Source organism: Hippocampus comes, unplaced genomic scaffold, assembly GCF_001891065.2.
Source record: "Hippocampus comes isolate QL1 unplaced genomic scaffold, H_comes_QL1_v1.1 scaffold101, whole genome shotgun sequence".
Lineage (NCBI taxonomy): Eukaryota > Metazoa > Chordata > Actinopteri > Syngnathiformes > Syngnathidae > Hippocampus > Hippocampus comes.
This window is the reverse complement of record NW_017805451.1, coordinates 63,752-83,398: the sequence shown is the minus strand read 5'-3', so window position 1 is coordinate 83,398 and position 19,647 is coordinate 63,752. Positions and strand designations below refer to the sequence as shown.

At 43.2% G+C, this 19,647-nt stretch overlaps 1 protein-coding gene across 5 annotated transcripts in view; it reads left to right on the top strand.

Annotated features, from left to right (window-relative positions):
• Positions 1-19,647, top strand: part of palm2akap2 (PALM2 and AKAP2 fusion) — a 73,879-nt gene that overhangs the window by 44,775 nt on the left and 9,457 nt on the right. For all 5 annotated transcript variants that reach the window (XM_019874050.1, XM_019874048.1, XM_019874052.1 and 2 more), the window contains 2 exons: positions 3,208-3,281; positions 17,777-17,995. In XM_019874050.1, the coding sequence (XP_019729609.1) occupies positions 3,208-3,281; positions 17,777-17,995 (293 nt within the window). The remainder of the gene's footprint in view (positions 1-3,207; positions 3,282-17,776; positions 17,996-19,647) is intronic.

Here is a 19,647-nt window from a genome sequence, read left to right as displayed (position 1 = left end):
ATCCGAGAGCAATACTGTTGCAGTAAAAGTGTCTACATAATCAAATGGTGGCCACTGCTCCACTTGATGATGAGAATCAATTCCTTTATCATCAAGCTAAATAAACAACAAAGCATTATTGGCCCCTCAGGAAAATGATACTTAGTAACACTGCAAAAGGGTGTGTTGAATTTACTCCATTTTTATTTCGTCAAGTGCTTACACAAAATCAAATCATCTGGATCCAGATACATTTTAAAATACATGTCATCATCGTAGAATGAAACGTATACGATTCAAATGCTGTGATAAGATATTCCAAAATTGACATTTCTCTAAATGGACCTGCTATAGCTGAATAGTAGTTTGCCTTAAAGTAAACACGCTCTGTTTCGTGCGACTGGCCACTCTCGCTGATTAGCCACGCCTTGTTTTGAGGTTCCTGTGTAGTTAAAGAATGTAAATACTGAAGGCTCTATCCAGAAATGACTTTATTTTTCACATATATATATATATAGTACACTAAAGATCACTATTATCGTCATTTTATGTCCTATGATGCGATAGGACAAGATTTTTCGAGTTTTCATCCCACTTCACTGCTTAATGTCCCACTTAAAACACGCCCGACGATTGTTTTGCTCCCACAAGCTCGTACGGACTCCTCCTAACGGCTAATTCCTTCTGCAGATGTGTCACGCTGACTCCCGAAGGCATGTGAGGACATTTTGCAGGGACGGGATCCTAAAACTAACCCTCTCAATCGATGTGCATGGTTGCCCATTAACTGCATGCTGAGCAAGCGTTTCATTTCTCTCTCACGCAGACCACCAACATTTTTAGATGCGCTATTCTGGCAACCATTGGAAATGCAATTCAACGAGTAGAAGCTGTTATCATTTCAGAAGTAGAAAAGGTTGAAATTCATGCAATTAATGGCAACCAGTCCATGATGTCCCCTACGGTTTTTCCCTATGTCAGCTGGGATGGGCTCCAGCTTAAACTCGCCCCTGAGGACAAGTTCTATAAAAGACGGATGGGTGGATTAAATTCATCTGCCTGGTTTTGATCGTACTATCGGGTGATAAGAATGATTTGCAACAAACACACTAGATTCATTTGAACTCTCTTGAGCATCGCTTCAACGTTTGTCTTCTGAAACTGTGGAGGCTGTGCAGAGAGTTTCTCGTCAAGCAGCATCAACAGTAGGAAATACAATTACGCGGTCCAAAATAGCTTTCGGCACAGAAAAAAAAAATAAAATGGAAAGCTGAGGGAATTGATGAGCGGTTTGCCTTTCTGGTTTGCTGCTTGTTGAGCTTGCAGCCACACTGCCACTCAGTGAAGTACTACTTTAGCTCTCTAGGGGGCGCTCTTCCTTCCCCCTCTGCCTGTCCTTGTTTGATGGAATTTTTATTTAAAAAAAAAAAAAAAAAAAAAAAAAAAAGGAGCCATTTTCTATTGTTCACATTTCTCTTTCTCTCGATGGTTCTTCAGTGTCACTATCACATCCCCCCCCCCCCACCTCTTTCTCTGACGTTTGTATCCTCTCACTATCTTTGGACAAATAAAGCTGAGTTTCTCCAGTTCAGCCCCTGCTGTCTCTTGCTTGTTGTTCTTTCCGTCTGTCTCTCCATTTAACATTCACTGTTTCATTGGCTGCTGTCAAAAAATAAATAAAAGGATCACCAGCTCTCCTCACTGCACCCCTAGACCTCTTCCTCTAATACCCACTGCCACTAACAAGTGCACTCTCTCTGGCCACAAAACGACAGGCACACCCAAGTAGGAAATGAAAAACAATTCTGAATGGGAAGAATAAAAGTGGAATGACATCAGAAAAGGAGGTATTTTTCGTCAAATGGGTATTAATCTTACACTGCAGTGTGCCAGTGCTGTCGACCGGCGCTCCATCATCATGGGAGATGATACGGTTTTGGCTTTCCGATAAGGTCAACACTTAACCACCCAAATGAAAATGTGAAATGAACATCTGTTGTTAGTGTCAAACATTTCTTCTTTTATCGTATACCGTACCGCTCTGAGAATGTGTGCCTCATGTTGTGGCCCGTATATGCATCAGACTTCACATTTAGTTGACTTTGGATTAAAACATCTCACAAGTCAGAAATGATTCGAGACAGAAACGCGTTCAGTTGATCAATATGACTTTAAAACCAATTACAAAAACGACAATACAGCAGAATCCACTCTAGTGGGAGCACTTTATTTATGCACACACATAACAGAAGACAACAAACCTCTTACGAGTTTACCGTAATCTGCACGAAAACCATGAGAGGGCAGGTAAGTGGCAAGTAAGAGAAATTGGGAGATAGAGAGCAACTCTAGTCCCATGAAGAGGAAGCAAAATTGATTATTCTGCAGCTTTTTTGTATTGTAATTCATTCATAACTCCGATTAAACCGGAAATGTATGGCGGAGTGAGACTCTGGCACAAACATGACGCACACCGTACAGAAGACGTAAGAGCAGGATATGACAACTCATCATATGAGAGACACCATGACAACCGGAAACGAGGCCGCACATGTATTCGATTCCTGGCTGTGTAATCATAAGCACCATAATCAAATGATCCCGGGACAATGACAATGTCATGTAAAGCATCTGACTGACTGCTGATTTCTACACCATTTCATGATTATTGCTCATGTTTAAGGCATGGAGCTGGAAAAACACAGCGGGTGAATCCAAAGGCTAAATCTGCTTTAATGGGAACACATGGAAGGGAAAAAAATGATTTGAGGAAATTAGTATTGCTCAATTGAGGAATTTAGAAAAATTACTTCCAGAACAGAATGGACATTTACAAATCAAGTTCTTACCCAGTACGGGTTTACGCACATTCGTTCTTACGCCAGAATTATTATGTTCAGGAGATGCTCCAACCTCGACAATACTACCAAAAATCTTCCAAATGAGTGCCACAATGCTGCTTTGTAGACATTGCATAAATGGAAGCATTTTGCAACGCTCCCGGATTTAGGAGGACTCTCCCAAAATATTCCATCCTTGCATTTCTTCAATAGATTGTAGAATATGGCTGCTAATATGAGTTATCTCATTGTATTTTTTTTTGTTTGTTTCTGAAAGTCTAAGCCTTCTGTCAAGAGGCGACTGAACAGAAGATTACTGAAAAGTATTTTGGGGCGGGGCTTAAATAGTGTACGGTGTATACATTCTTTTTTATTGTTTTTATTTTAGGCTGTGGGGTTATCGGAACAACAACAAACGGACATCAGGTGGAGATGCCGAGTAGATATCCTCACACTGCCATGGTGAGTCAAAATGTTCATTTGCATGGAATTATAAAATATTCATTTATCAGTCTTTCCAACGTTGCTGCTCTATTCATCAACTTTTCCAACCCTTTAGTGACTATTTCTAAAAAAGCAACTTTGGTGGCGTGATTGGAGACTTTGGAACACTCAGAAACTCCAACCAAAACAGACGCTCTCCCATCTCTGAAGCCTAATTTAACCATATTCTACCGCATTACGCAAGTCCCCATGATGATTCAATTGTATTTTCTTTCACGGGGGGCAGCACTTCATCACCACACAATAGAATTCAACTTTGACCCATGCAGCGGACATAGTGCCAAATAACTCACGGCTTTATTTGGATTGACGGTCTTAACGACCCTCCGGAGGAAACCATAACTGCGGCAAAACTGAGTCGGAAATGCGTTTAGTAACTTTTGCATGTGGACGGCCCCACTGACCGGGTTGACTTGGGCTCCCCAAATGACTAGCTACGCACCAATACTGGTTGCGCAACTGAATAAATGTATCAACGTTCTAAACAGAGGCAACCTGACCCGCTCGGGTCGGCTCCCATTGTGCTGGCCGGCCGCTGGCGCTCTGATTGTCTGATTGTCTCTGGAAGGCCTCCGAACACACTCTCGCCAAACCAAATGCATTATTCAGCACGCGTGTCGAGAGAGAGAGAGACAGAGAGAGAGAGAGAATAGAGAGGGGCAGCAGAGGGAGGGTGAGCGAGCAGGAGAAGAGCACAACGCACAAGAGAACAACCCGATGCTCAAAACTGGCGCGTGCCACTGGCTGTGAGTGCTAGACGGTGGAGCAAACCGAAGGAGTAAACGATCGACTTTTCTACCACATTGAACAACATTCGTGAAGCTTAACAAGACAAAGTGAAAAGAAGAGGTCACGGCCAGTAGGTAAGCGTTCGGTCTCTCTGCCACTGAATCCCGGTCATTGTTTTCCTTTTGTGTCCTCCACTCTGAGTGAAAGGCACTAAAGCCTGGACTGTAGCTGTCCTGCGGTCGAAGTGTTTTAACCATAAACACAAGAACAGTGGAAGACTATAAACGTGTGTGTCGAATCATACAAGATTAAAATGACATTGATTGGCTTTTAAGTGTGAAGGACACTGGATGCCGCAGCCCTTGAGAGCGGTGAGAGGTCAATGGACTAGAACCCTCACTGCAGTCTTTGTGTTCTTTCTAGATCAGAACCTCCCATTCCAATGTGAAAAATCAGGCATTTTCTTTGTTTGTTTGTGTTAAAGTACAGCACAGGAAAAACAAATCACGATTGAAAATGAACGAGTGAAAGAGGAATACGGTTCTCCCGCCGCCACATCACTTTGACCTACATTCGGAATGACCTTAACCCACTTTTTTTCAACTGGCACTCGACACAGTTAAGAGAACGGCGTTGACTGCATGTGACGGGATGTCTTCTGTGTGTGCTATTTAATGTCATCATACACTTCGAAGCGCCGAATCAAAAACTAGAAGTTTCCAATCTGGCATGAAAGGGACTATTGGTTGGGAATTTATAGCAGTTGTGTTTGCATTCAAAAGTATTCTCCACCTCAAAACTGCTTCTTATCGTTGTTGTAGTTTCCATTGGTAAGCACTCGGCGAGAGCCGTGACTAGATTCTGATGGAATGATAACGGTGAGCACAAATATCCCAGTGTCACAGGATTGAAATGATAGATTGAAAATGACCATGTCGGAAAAAGTTCAATGGAGGCTTTTCACTTCAAAGAAGTGTCTTGTTGACTCCACTCTGCAAGAAGCCAATCATCTTGTGCCCTGCTAAGACGCCCCCATCCAAAAAGGAAAGAATAGCTCATTACCGGTGACAGAAAGTATTAACATTGACTTTTTCAAACTACGGTAACCCGTCAAACCGTTAGGTTGGCCCGTGCCTAGTAAACACGCCTGCCTCTCAGTTCTGGGAGTCTCGATTCAAATCTCGGTTGTTGCTTTCCTGTGGGGAGTTTGTGTGTTCATCATCCATGTTGCAGAGCATAATTTGCAGTCGAGGTAACAAAATGTTGAACTGTATTTAAGTCATTTGTGTTTACCTATATCCACATGGCTGTCAGGACACCTATTTCACCTGCCCGGGTATTATTTCTTTGGCTGTTAAAGTGGTTTCAGTGTGTACTATCGGAGGATTTTGTAGCCTTAAATTGACAATGCTTTCATGTTTCGAGTGTAACTTCCAGTGCATTTCCATATATTTCCTTTCCCACCCTTCCCTGCACCACCAAGTACAAGATCACGGACAGGAGCGAGAACGTTATCACCGCTGTCTTCTTCTTTCCAAACCCCTCCCTTTTCCCAGAAAGCTTCACACCGGCATAATCATAGGATATACAACAGCTGTGTAGCCGATAGGGCCGAAGGCCGCGGGGTGAAGCGGAGTTCTGCAGGGGGAACGGATGAAAGGGAAGGACACGGTGACGATAACATAAAGCTCCGAGGAGAGAAAAAGGGTGGTCCAGGTGTGAGAAGGGTGTAGTCGCCAGCGGTTAACTGTAAGGCGGGTGAGGGAAACAGGAGGGGGTGGGGGCGAGGTTGTCCAGGATGCAAGGAGGAAGTCTGTTCAGTCTCACAAAGCTCCAAGTGTTGTTGACATGAACAGCCCGCTGGCCTTGCAATGGCCCGTCTAATGATGCGCCGCCACTGGCCGCCATCCAGGAAGGAATTGCATTCGTTTTTAAAGGCAGTGATGTTACCTGATGCATACGCTTTATCCATACATTTTCCTATCCGCTAATCCTCACAAGGGTCGTCGGGGGTGCGGGAGACTATCCCCGCCGTCTTCGGGCAGTAGGTGGGGGACACCCAAAACCAGTTGCCAGCCAATCGCAGGGCACACAGAGACGAACAACCATCCGCGCTCATACTCACACCAAGGGACAATTTGGAGTGTTCAATCAGCCTGCCATGCATGTTTTTGAAATGTGGGAGGAAACCGGAGTACCCGGAGAAAACCCACGCGGGCCCGCGGAGAACATACAAACTCTGCACAGGGAGGGCGGACCCGAAATTTAACCCACGACCTCTGCACTGTGAAGTCGACGCGGTAACCGCTGGACCACCGGGCCGCCGCGTACGCTTTATGTTGAGATTTTTCTACAACGCGACTCAGATATGCTGAGCTCTCAAAAGTACTGTCAGCTGATCATAAGTGGAGAAAATGAAAAGGAGAACAAAAAAAAAAAGTGGCATAGCAAAAAGCATGTGAGAGCCCTTCAGGCAAAACAGAAGCCTGAACGTGATTTTCTTAGATTTTGTCTTTCTGTGTTTGAAGGAGCTGCTATTTTAAGCACGGTGGCACTAAAATGAGTCAATGTCACATTGTGTCCATTTTTATGTGGGTATTTTTTTCCTTTTTTTCCCCTGATGGTTCCTGTTCCAGGTTCATGTCCCAATTTAACACAATTAAGCACGACAGTGTGAGAGATAAAGAGGAACATCAAGTTGAGTCTGCCAAACTGCCACGCTGTTTGAATTTCACAGTTTGGATTTTGTCAAACTAAAACAAAACCAATCCATTTCGTTCCACTTCCAAATATAATGAGACACGTGGCGCATGGTCGTTTACTAATGCCTCATTTACAGTATTGCCGCTTTCATTCCAATGCCTATGAAATGACAAGGAGAAAATCATTTTGTCATCCGCTCTCTCAATATTGCATCAAATTGTAATCCCGCTGAATCGAAACCCACTCGAATTGGTTCAAATTGAACCTCCCTGAATCGTATCGAGATACTGTACATATCGAATTGTCATACAGTATATTGGAGGAATGCACACCCTTACTCGCCATTTTACAGCATTAAGACCTGCATTGCCTCATCAGATCTAATAATAGCAAGCTTGTCACAAATTTGCGACCGCATACTAATTTTTTTCATTTTTTTTCTCGTTCATTGGGTCAAGGTAGCATTTCATTTGAATAAATGTGCTTTTCAAGTTATTTTGTGACGGCGTTCTTTTATCGGTGTGTCGTGGTGTAGGTCTTGCAGAAAGCTTGTTGTTGATGCTCACTGCCATAAAGATTTTAATGGTGTATGAAGTGAGGTTTTTTTTTCCTCTCAGAGAATTTAGGTTAAATTCCAAATTGTGTGACATCAGAGGTGTTGGAATTTAAGCATTCCATTGTTTGATGATGAACCGCAAATACTTAGAATGAACATCACCTATCCATCCATCCATCCATCCATCCATCCATCCATTTTTCAATCCGCTTTATCCTCACAAGGGTGACGGGGCATGCTGGAGCCTATCCCAGCAAATCTTCGGGCAGTAGGCGGGGGACACCCTGAACCGGTTGCCAGCCAATCGCAGGGCACACAGAGACGAACAACCATCCGTGCTTACACTCACACCAAGGGACAATTTTGAAGTGTCAATCAGTCTGCCATGCATTTTTTTTTTGGAATGTGGGAGGAAACCGGAGTACCCGGAGAAAACCCACACAGGCACGGGGAGAACATGCAAACTCCACACAGGGAGACCCGAGTCGGAATCAAAACCTACACCTCAGCACTGTAAGGTCGAAAAAAAAAAAACGAATCGACCTTACTTTGGAGAGATGGAATCAATAGGATCTTGAACTCTAACAAATTCTTGGAACCCGAAAGAAGACCCTTCGTTACTCCACTATGCTTGTCGAGTGACTGAAACAGCAGTGAAAGTGAGTCTAAACGAAGCACGTAACATTCTCATTTGTTTTGCATTGCGTCGCACTGTTTTTGGTATTTGTGATCCATTGAGGCAAAGAACAACAGCAGATGCGAGAAATCAAACAATGCAAGCTGAACACGTGACGGCCACCATCACACGACTCGCCACCGCTTGCTATTGTCCACTGCATCCACCTTGCAACTGGTGTGCGTGGGGCTGCACCACTCATTGATTTTCCGCACAAAGCAAAATGCAAACACAAGCATGCATAAAGAGCGAACAAGCAGATTTCCGTTTTTGTTTTTTGTCCTGGAATATGTCAGGTTGTGACTTCATATAATGTGTCCCACTCAGTTTTCAGGGATGAGGCTTATCTCAAACATGAACTATACTAGGTGACAAAAAAAGCTTGGAAAATGTAATTTCCTTGTCAGCCACTGGACTAATTTTAGAGCCACGCTTTCTGAGAACTGCCGCACGTTTATTGAGTTTATCAAGAAAAGAACATTCAGCTTGACCTGCTTTATGAATACACACTTTTATTATTCCTGACCCAACTGTTCATGTTTTTAGTTTCCACCACGCGGGATAGCTACAGGTTAGGATATAGACTTGGGCTGAGGTTAAAAATAGGTCAAGCGAGAGGGTCACGGGGTTAAGTGTCAGACTCTTGTCAATGGAATACTGTATAACCTTTTCTGTGGTCATCTCAGCAATGCGCTTATGCAGGATATCATGTACGGTTGAGTAAGAGATTAGGGTTGCTTAAGACCACTGGTGTCAAACTCAAGACCCGTGGGCCAGATCTGGCCCACCACATCATTTTAGGTGGCCCGCCAAAGCAAATCGAACATGTCAACTTCCATGATGCTTGCGAAAATCGCGACCAAAATTTAAAATTCTCATATGGAATAAATAAGGGACATATTGTAAGCATTGTCTTGATCCCAAACCCCTCATTGCCATAACTTCAACAATAGTTGAATAAACCGTTTTTAATAAGGTTTCATTCATAACAGCCGTCCAAGGGAAACGGTAACTAAATTGTGCCCCATGACAAAAATTAGTTTGACACCCCTGCTTTCGACGATAAACCTCTTTGTTGACTTCCAGACTTTTCCCTCCAAGATCTTTTGCCAATGCAGCAGACAGATGGCGGGACCATTCTCTTGAAATAAAAGAGGAAATAAATCTGCGGCTCAGACATGTTGGCCGGCAAACTGTTTTCTTCCTTCGTGGAGCCTCCTTCCTCTATCTAAATTTGCAGGCTTATGAGCTACTTTCCCGAAATAGACGACAGGTGATTAGCACGATGCTGCTCTCAGCGTACGCCGCAGCAAAGTGACTTAATGCAGTGAGATTGCACGGGGGAGAAGTTTGAGCATTTTCTTGGGACTGAGAAAGCTGTCCAACGGTATGGACAGGGCAGGATTGGGAGGTCCTTCCTAGAATCAGGTCGTATGTCCAAAGAAGAGCACTTTGTGGATGGATGATCAGGTCAGATTCCACTTTCAAATATCAGCAATCAGACATCAGATTTAATAGCTATGTTGTTAATGTTTTGTTTTGCTCTGGAAGGGACTTAGGGTTGTTTACACTGCTTTAAAAACAGCATTGGAAAAATATCCGGGTATGTAATTAATCATATAAGTCGTTTTAAGTGTGAATATGACTCTGAATTGATTTCTGACTTCTCAAATTTGTATTGGCAGAAAAAGGTGATTTCAGTTTGAAATTTCTCATTCACACACCCGGGCTTTCTAATGCTTCTCCAGCTAAGTATCTGCTATGTATACCACCTTAATTCATGATGTAGCCTCTGTTTTGGCAGATGTTGACACAGAAACTGCCCGGTAAAGTTTTTCCTGTGTTTTTCACAGATTTTCCTAACGAAAGCAACGATCAATAACCTCTCGTTTTCAAGTCTACCATTTGATGTTGAAATAGTCCACTGAAAAAAGGTTTTCCTGAATGTACTCAATTTGATTTCGTCAAGTGGTCTCATGAAATAAAATCATCTTGTTTCATTTTGTGCAGTCACTTGACAAAAGATTTTTTTTTCAGGCTACACAAATCCGATATTATTTCCGACGGTGTCCGACATGTCTGCATTCACCACCTTGTCTGGCGATAAAGCGTAGCCTGTGGTGTGTTTTGCAAGGTGCATTAAGCTGTCTAAACATAGCCGCTATCCTGTTGTCACTAATCTAATCTCGCAGGACTCTGCCTCAAGTAGTTCATTTAAGACTAGGCTGATGTCAAGCGGCCAATTAGAGTTTAAGGATGCTACGAGTAGACTCAACACCGGAGTTTGGGAGAGAGTGGCTGTCTGTTCACCTTGCTGGTTCAATGAAGCAGTGAAGAAGCGGTAATGCTAATATGAGTTTGGAAATGACTGGTCACCAAGGAACCCTCATAAAAACGAACAAGCCTGCCCTGAAATCTAATTAAAATGAATAACATTTAAAAACCCAAACTCAATACAAAATAAAATAAAAATAAACTACTAGAACCTTTGCCCAGTGGTTAGCGCGTTAGCCTCACAGTGCAGAGGTGCAGGGTTCGATTCCGGTTCCGGGTTTCCTGAGTGGAGTTTGAACGTTCTCCTGCGTGGGTTTTCTCCGGGTACTCCGGTTTCCTCCCACATGTGCCCTGCGATTGGCTGGCAACCGGTTCAGGGTGTCCCCTGCCTACTGCCCGAAGAAAGCTGGGATAGGCTCCAGCACGCCCGCGACCCTTGTGAGGATAAAGCGGATCAGAAAATGGATGGATGGATGGACATTAGACTCTAGCAGGCCACTGAGAAAAAAAATGATTTCACATAACACCGACCTCACCAGATCTTAAAGTGACTGTTCCCCATGAATGTTGCTATCATGGTGCTGCACCGTGTATGAAAACAATTGCATGCATACTGATATCGAGTGACATCCCCACCCCCTACATCGGTGAATTCGTACTACTAATATTTAGATTCCGGTGATCGGTAGCCAGTACACAAACGAGAGTATTGCCTATTAAGGAAGTTTAGAACACCTAAAAATCGTTATCATTCCTGAAGCAGTAGACATTAAACGACATCATCACATCACCATTAATCAACACAGTACACAGTGTGACTGTGCAGCCATGCAAAGTTTGTTCCTAATCTAAATTATTGTTCTGCAGAGAGATGTGGTCTCCAGCTGCTCCGTCCATGACATCATCAATATAAAGCAGCTGCTGAGGGTTATCCCCGACTTTGTTGCGTCCCAGTTACCCATGCGCTTGTGTTCTTGTCATGATTCTGGATCTGTTTCCAGTGCTCGCCGTGCCAATGTATACAAACGGTCACTCTGTGTGACGACAGCCCTTTCTGCTCGAAAAGAGCACTCCAACGCTCGGAGTGTTCAAGTGGAACATTAGTATTCAGCCTGGAGAGTCTCAATCCTTTTGCCTGTGCGTTGGAGCCTTTGTTGTTGTTTCACCGAGGGGTCTTCTGGGGGGTGGGGGTGTGGGGGGTTCTGGGTTGTGTTGCAAAAAAACAGAGAGCCATGAGTTCAGTGCATTCCTCTGTCACAAAACTCCAAAATTTGTGGTCTGTTCTTGTAGCCTCCAGCGGTGGCTAAGATTACCTTGCCTGAAATTAATTTTTGGTGGTGGTGGTGGTGGGGGGCAGGGTGCTCCAATATGCATGCCGTTATTTAACCCTTTCAGGGACAGCGATTACTACAGTGGACAGGTTTCTATTATCACGTTACAGGTTATTGTTATTGGTGCATGAAAGGGTTCAGAGGTGGATTATGTCACTAAATACCCACTGAAGGCCCGGATCAGAAACTCAACGCCTGCCACTGCGTATCACCCAGCGTTTAATTTCCCGTGCGTCTGTCAAGATTAACCCAAGTCTCGTCTGTAGTGATGAACGATCTTCTGGATGAATGTGACTTTGAACAGTGTTAGCAGTCACACTCTGATATCTTCATGACATTTTTGGAAGGTGCAATTTTTCGCGAACGGGTGTACCAATACATGTGTGCAGATGGTGTATAAAGTGGATGCATTTCATAAATCCGATAATGACGTTTCCTCGTGGTTTATTTTGGGGTGTCCTGATAAAACGGAGCCCTGACAGCGCATTGTTTGTGTCGGTTGTGTATGTTAGCGCAGGTGGCCTTTTGTTTCCTCTGCTTGGTGGGGGGGGCATATCCGCAGTTAGCAGAGGTTTCCTGTTTAGAATACGTCATGTGGGATCGGCTTTTATCCGATTTGTGCAAAACATGGAATAGCTTTTATTGTCCTCCTCCTAAAACATAATTTCGGTTTTCCATGGCCCTATTCAAAGACGCGAAGTGTGATTTGTGTTTTATTGTTGGGAAGATGAATAATACAGCTCATGGAAAAATAGATTTGAATCCTCCTCTTCATGCCTCTTTAAACCAGCTCTCAAAATATGCGATGGTGAATAAAGATTTGACCACTGGATGAAAAGAGATGAGACCTCTTGCTATGAAATTCGATTTGCACCTCTGAAAGGAAAACAAACAAAAAAACCTTGCAGTTGCTGAAAGCATGTGAGTTGGTGTTGCCGATCAATCGTGACCAACTTCCATGACACAAGACCGCTCAGGGCGCTGCTCTGTACTGACCCGTGAGCTCTGACCCAGTTGCGCAATCACGCACATGAATAAAACATCACATGTGCTCCTGTTGCCTTTTACTGTATGTCTGCATGTCATTGGCGTTTCCTCGTCTCATTTCCAATCGACTGACAATCAGACTGCCAAACTCAGAAAAAAAGTTGCACTTCAAAGGCACAAGAGCGTAAGATTTATTTTTTTTTTCTTTTGCACGTTTATTATTTTCAGAAAATTGAATGCATTGTTGGCAAGGAAGGAGATTGTTTGTCATTCATAAAACAATGCCTTGGCCTTTGAAACCCCGAAGAAGGATGTGTTTTGGACCTCCATTGACATTATTTCTTTTCGATTATACGACACTGGAATCGAAAAAGGATTCAGAGTTTTGAGAGCGTAAGAGGGTGAAGAGGGCAAGGGGGCAGATCCCTTCCTCTATTAGATGCATTTATTTATTTTTCTCTATAGCCATCAAGGTATTCCAAAGCCGTCCCTAAAAAGGATTAGTAAGAGTTGTGCTGTGTTTTTGACGAATGCTGAGCCATATATGAGATTTTTGTATATTTAACAGACAGATTATTGAAGATGAGAATGTGTCTCAGGCAGTGTATCGTGGTTGGAAACTGGTTGCTGTAGTTCAGAACGGTTACTTGTGTCTGCTGCTGGTTATCTTAGAGGCTTTAAAAAAAATCTTTGCAAATATTGCCTTAATCTTAAATTCATGTTCCTTTTTACTGCATTGATGTCACATTTGTTGTACAAAACCTGGCACAGCTAAATTCCACCCAAGCCAATGCACATTGTTGTTGGAAAAGCCAGACTGATGATTCACCGCGCTTATTCTGATATTGACTGACTTAAAACTGCATATTTGGTGGAGTGTGTTGAGCGAGTGCTCGTAAAAGGCCAGAGAAAGTGAGCCCATGACTCCGTATCTCTGGTTTCCTTTGTTGTGATCCCGTTACCAAACATGGACTATATACAGTATGTACACACACACACACACACACACACACACACACACACACACACACACACACTGTATTTGCGACTGAGCCAACAGTGCCTAAAATAATGACGATGGCCGAATAAAATGCCATTCCCCTCTTATCATCTCCTCCACCTTTCATCACTCATCATCTGTCCATCAGGACAAGGTAGGAGTGGCTTGGTGTCAGACAGGAAGGGAGGTGAGAGCAGCAATAGGGAGGATGGATGTTTGCCGGCCCGTCTGCACAGAAGGCATCTTTGTGCGTGAGGGCATCTGGAGGAGTGGGCGCGCGCACACGCACACATACGCACGCTCGTGCGCTATGACATCACAGCTCAGCCGGCAGCCCGGCAGGAATGCTGCTGAGAGAGGAGAGGCTTTATGGAGGAGAGGAAAGAGATGGGAGGGGAGGAAAAGGAGGGGAAGAAGAAGAGGAAAAGGCTTGGCCAGGGAAAAGTCCGGCACTCCCACAATTTGGAGCAGGAACGGAGCAAGGCTGGAGTGAGCCGCGCTGAGAAGGATCAGACGTGATAGAAACTAGTCGAAAGAACTCTTCTAAAACTGAAGGAACCTTTTGACAATTTGTGGATTAAGAGTCACCGAGACAGACGGAGGGAGCAACAGGTGAGTGCGGCCATTTTCAAACTGCGTGTGCAGCAGATGTGGTGAAGACAGTGGTATGAGACCATTAGATTCTCATGATTCATTGCATACCAAGTCCGTCGTTCTGCGTTTTAACGTTACATTGAATGCAAGTGTAATTTAACCGGAATGATGTCTCAGAATTTAAAAAAAGGAAGTGACATCACATGACGGATAAGTCAATTGTAACCGCACACCCACAATGCAACTGTTCAAGGAGATGAAGTGCCGCAAGTATAAAGTGGAAAAAGGTGGCACATGAGCACCGACCTTAGAACACCACCAAGGAAGTGCCACTTACTTGATAGAATCGGAGAAATAAAACAAGGATCGGGGCGGCTGAAACTGAATGCTATCGCTGAAATACGTCATCAGATTTTCATTTTTCACGTTGTTTAACGGGAATCGAAAGTAAGATTGTGTGTTCTTGTGGGACACTTTCAGTCATGTGTTCGACACTCCACCCCCACCCAGTCTCAGGCATGATGCGGCGAGTATTAATAAAAAACGGTCTTGACGTGCGTGTTTGTGATTGCAACTTTTGTGCGTCACAGTCAGAGCGTTAAGAGTTTCCAGATGTGTTTGGGCTGGTGACAGCCGGGGAGAGGACCAACATTTAGACGGCAACAGCTGACTCACACAGCCACACACATGGACCATGTGCGTCTTTATTTGTCTTGTGATTCCTTCCCACTTAATTGCCTCCCTCGATATTCCTTCAGAGCATCCTCCGCTGAGCTGGATCTCAACCATATGGAAAGTTCTCTTTTTAGGAACTGCATTCTCTGGGTCTGGGCCGCCTTTTATTCTTTTCATCTTATTTTTGGAGATTTCATTTTTTTTTTTATCTTCTCGGCTTTTTTAGGCATTATTTATTTGTAATAATAATAATAATAATAATTGTTATTATTATTATTATTATTATTATTATTATTATTATTATTATTATAATATAGTATTATTATTATATTTGCACATTTCCCAGTGTGGGACAAATAAAGGTTTTCTTGTCTTATTTAATTTTATGTATTTTATTGTAATTATTATTTTAATGTTAATCACATTTTTAAAAAAATAATAATTAAAAGCTCAAGTCATTAAAAGTTTCTCAAGCGTGTAAGCATCCAGCAGCGCGTTATAAAATGGTATGTGTTTGACTTTCGTTCGAATTAATTTCTTCCTGCATTCCAACACTCATGCAAGAGGACAGTTTGGACCTTTTAAGTTTGCAAAGGGCACGCATACAGTGTCCTTCATCACATTCAGTGGTTATTGGAGCTTTGAGCTTGCTGCAGTATGTCTGGAATGTCAGCTCACGTCAAACACGCATGGACATTCACCTGCTGTGTAATGGCGCGCGCACGCACACACACACACACACACACACACACACACACACACACGCACACGCGCGCACACACCCATCCATTATGTTTTTGCTCAGGTTTGTGTGGCAAAATCGCCCATGAGACATTCTCATTATAATGGTTTTCCTCAGGCATTAACTGGGTATCCTCCCTGTTCGGCTCTGACACACACTCCTCCTACACACACATTCTAAAAGTAGACACGTGATCAGCCACAACAAGATCAAAGACTTGGAGTTCACAAGTGACGGTAACAGTAGTACGGTGAACGGTGATAAATCATTTTGACTTGTTGATATGTAACTGTGAGGTTGGAGGAGTGTCAGAGACACTTTTTGTTTAAGTGTCAGAGCCACTTTTTGTGAAAAAGTTGTTGGCAATGTTTGCTTTTTTACTTCTCAAAGCACTGATGATGAAGTTTCCATCATAACGTGTTGGGCACCTCGCGGAATGTCGGTGTAACCCTTGGGTGTGGTTGCACCTCAGTTCTGAGTGCCCATTATGTGCTGTGACGCTCTGGAAAAACAGACCAAGGGAACACAGGATTATTTGTTCCTATTAAGCGTCGTAAAAATCTCGTCAATATAACCTGAGTGATCCCACGATGCTTGTAGGATGTTCCAGGTTTCACCGGCAGGCTTTACCTCCAATTTCAACACGAATGCTCCTTTGAATCTGAGCAATTACGCTACAGTGACTTTTGTAACACCGCTTCTTTTGAAATTCCATTACACTTCATTAGACGGGATGAAATCTCACATGACCGAGCAAAACAGGACACCAAGATGCCCTCGGCGGGGGGAGTGATTTGTCCTCAAAAGATAACGAGAACAAGAAAAAAACTTACAGGAGGCTGTTGTTCAGTGTATGGTGGAGAAAAGCAGCGTTTATAATCCACCATGTGACTGCACTGTTTCCTTCATAATCCTTCAGAAAGTAGGAAGGAAGGAGAAGAATGAGCTCAGCGGGAGAGCGGACACGAGCCAAATAATAGAAAGGGAAGGACAGGGCATTAGCCTGTTCCCTTGAGGCAATCCATCTCTTTTCAATGGATTTTCCTTCAGGCTTTTTTTTTTTTGTTTTTTTTGCTTTTTTTTTGCCAAGTGGGCTTTCAGTGCTTTAAAACTGCTTTCGATTTCCAGTTCAAGCACGACATTAAAAATGTCCCCTCCCAGGACGCAATTTTTTTTTTTTCCCTATTTTGTTGATATAGAACACAAATTAATCAAAACACCTGCTGGACCGCAAACAGATGGTGAACACCAAACCGCATACCCTTGAGAGTCAACAACTGCAAAAAACCTAAACTGGACTTGTTTTGGGTCAGAACAAATCAAATATGTGTGAGTGACCTGTGTAAATACGTGAAAGCAATTTGAGCACCATTAGAACACAACGTGAAGCGTAACAAGAAATCTCATCATCTGTGACTCAATTCACTGAGGTGATGCTCATTAAAGCTCCGAACGCAAATAAAGGTCAGCGGAGGCTTTCTTGTGAAAGTCACCATATCCTTAAAATCGAGTGGAAGAACGCAAGGCAGTTGACTAAGAAAAGCCAACAGAGTTGTTTGTTGTTCTTGTTGTTCATGACCTCCAGTGAATGAAAAAGGTCCACAAGTGGGCTTTTGTGAGGTCCGCAATGTGTTGGATAAAATATTATGATGTTATGTGGGTTTGGATTAGAATGCTTGGTTGTCATCATTGTGGCTCATTGCTATAGTTGATGTTTGTTGATAAAGGCGTTAACGTCGTGGTCATTGTTTCAGCAATAAGCAGTCATTTGTTATTTTCAAGTGAATAGATTAGAAATCACATTGCGGCCCTGTTTCGTCATGTCATGACACATAATTTTCTTTTGTACTAACTTTTCAAGACTGATCGGGCCTGATACTGCTACACACCCAAAATGATATAAACTTGAGATTTGGCAGTTGTGCTGGAGAATCGCAAATTCAGTGCAGAGATTTGTTTCGAGCCACTATTTAGTAACGCATAGCAACACAGTTGTCATAAAGTGGCCGCTAGGAAGGCACAGACACAGACCACATTAATTCGAGTGATGTCTATTCTTTAAGGAGTTACTAACAACTCTGAGCTCTCAGGTTTGACCGTAACGGGTTTCTAAACTCATGAGGATCATTTGACTTACAACGTGCAGCTTTCAATTGTTGCTCCATCTTTTTCTTTGTTTCACGCAGAAATCGTGGCAGGCACCCGAGGATGTCAGTGGCGCAATACCTAAAGAGCGAGCCTTAAAGAGTGTTACTTTCCAGGAATCAGTCAGCATCATCACTGACGGACCGCTCATCATGGAAGTGGAGAGCCAGCAGATTCAACATGGCTGCCTCAGTAGATCAAGCGTCCAGGGCCAAAGTGTCGAGCTGAAGACAGTGACATCCGACAGCGATGTCGAGCAGGTATGCAAAATCTGCACTCAATGTGTTTCAGTTCATACCCTCAAAGTGAGGCTCCATCTAATGTGGAAATTCGATAAATTGACGCCCGGAAAAATGAGGCCGTGTTTGATCGGAATTCATAAAAATATGTTTGTTCAAACAAATTCTGCATCCGTGGTAGCTGAGATCCCTTAGATCAGGGGTGTCAAACTCATTTTTGTCACGGGCCAGATTTTAGTGACAGTTTCCCTTGGAGGGGCGTTATGACTGGAACCATATAAAGATGTCAAGAATAACGGTTTATTCACCTACTGTTTAAGTTACTGTCATGAGGGGTTTGGTCAGAAGAAAATGCTTACAGTATCACTCTTATTTATTCCAAATGAGAATTCGAAATTTTGGTCGAGATTTTAGCGAGCATCATGAAAGTTGACATTTTTGATTTGTTTCCGCGGGCCACATCAAATGATGTGGTGGGCCAGATCTGGCCCCCGGGCCTTGAGTTTGACACATGTGCCTTAGATGTTTACGAAGCTCTGCGGACGTTTGCTTGTGCTGAAAGATTTGACCACAAAGGTGTCACATCTTACTTGAGTTTAATCAGAATCACTGAAAATGGCAGAATAATGCACTTTCTCCTATTTCACATGAGTTCAAATTTGATTTGTCGATTCTGAACACAGCCATTATCAACAATTTGGTTCCGATGAGTTTTTTTTTTTTTTCAAGGTGTACAGGCTATCGAGTACACTAATGGTGGAAAAGGTTCCGAAATTATTTATGATTTTATGTGTCTCGTTTTTACATAACAAAAATGACATTTCGACAGAGGTGTGTAAACCTTTTGGATCCACCGTATATATACATGCACGGCGGCCCGGTGGTCCAGTGGTTAGCGCGTCGACCTCACAGTGCAGATGGTTTGATCCCGGCCTTCCTGTGTGGAGTGTGCATGTTCTCCCCGTGCCTCGTGGGTTTTCTTCGGGTACTCCGGTTTCCTCCCACATTCCAAAAACATGCATGGCAGGTTAATGGAAAACTCTAAATTGTAAATTGTCCCTAGGTGAGAGTGTGAGTGCGGATGTGTGCCCTGCGATTGGCTGGCAACTGGTTCAGGGTGTCCCCCACCTGCTGCCCGAAGACGGCTGGGAGAGGCTCAAACACCCTCCGCGATCCTTGTGAGGATAAAGTGGTTCAGAAAATGGATGCATGGATGTATATATACTGTACATATGTAAACACTTGAAAAATTCTGAATACAAATCATATCGCAACAATCCACATGTGGCAAGGAATAGCATGAATGCAATGCAGAACTTCTTTAAGAAATAAACGCGACAGTACATTAGATTTTTTTTAAAAAAATGTCACAATGATATCCGTGTGAGTTTTTTGTGACGTGTACAAATGTTAGCATGTAACATTTTGACCATATTCTGCTGAAACTGCCTGTTTTGGCAACTCTTTCAAAGGAAAGATGACATTAAGAATTTTGCAGAGTGGATGACTTTCACGATTCAAAGTCCTCCTTTATCGGCAAGCCCCTTTCCAGGCTTTATGGATCACTCAACCGGAACCATTTGATGATTATCCTGACGTATTTCGATGAATTCCTTCTTCAAGTCCCCCCACATTGTCTCGTTAAAAACCAGATCGTACGTGTCCTCTGATAA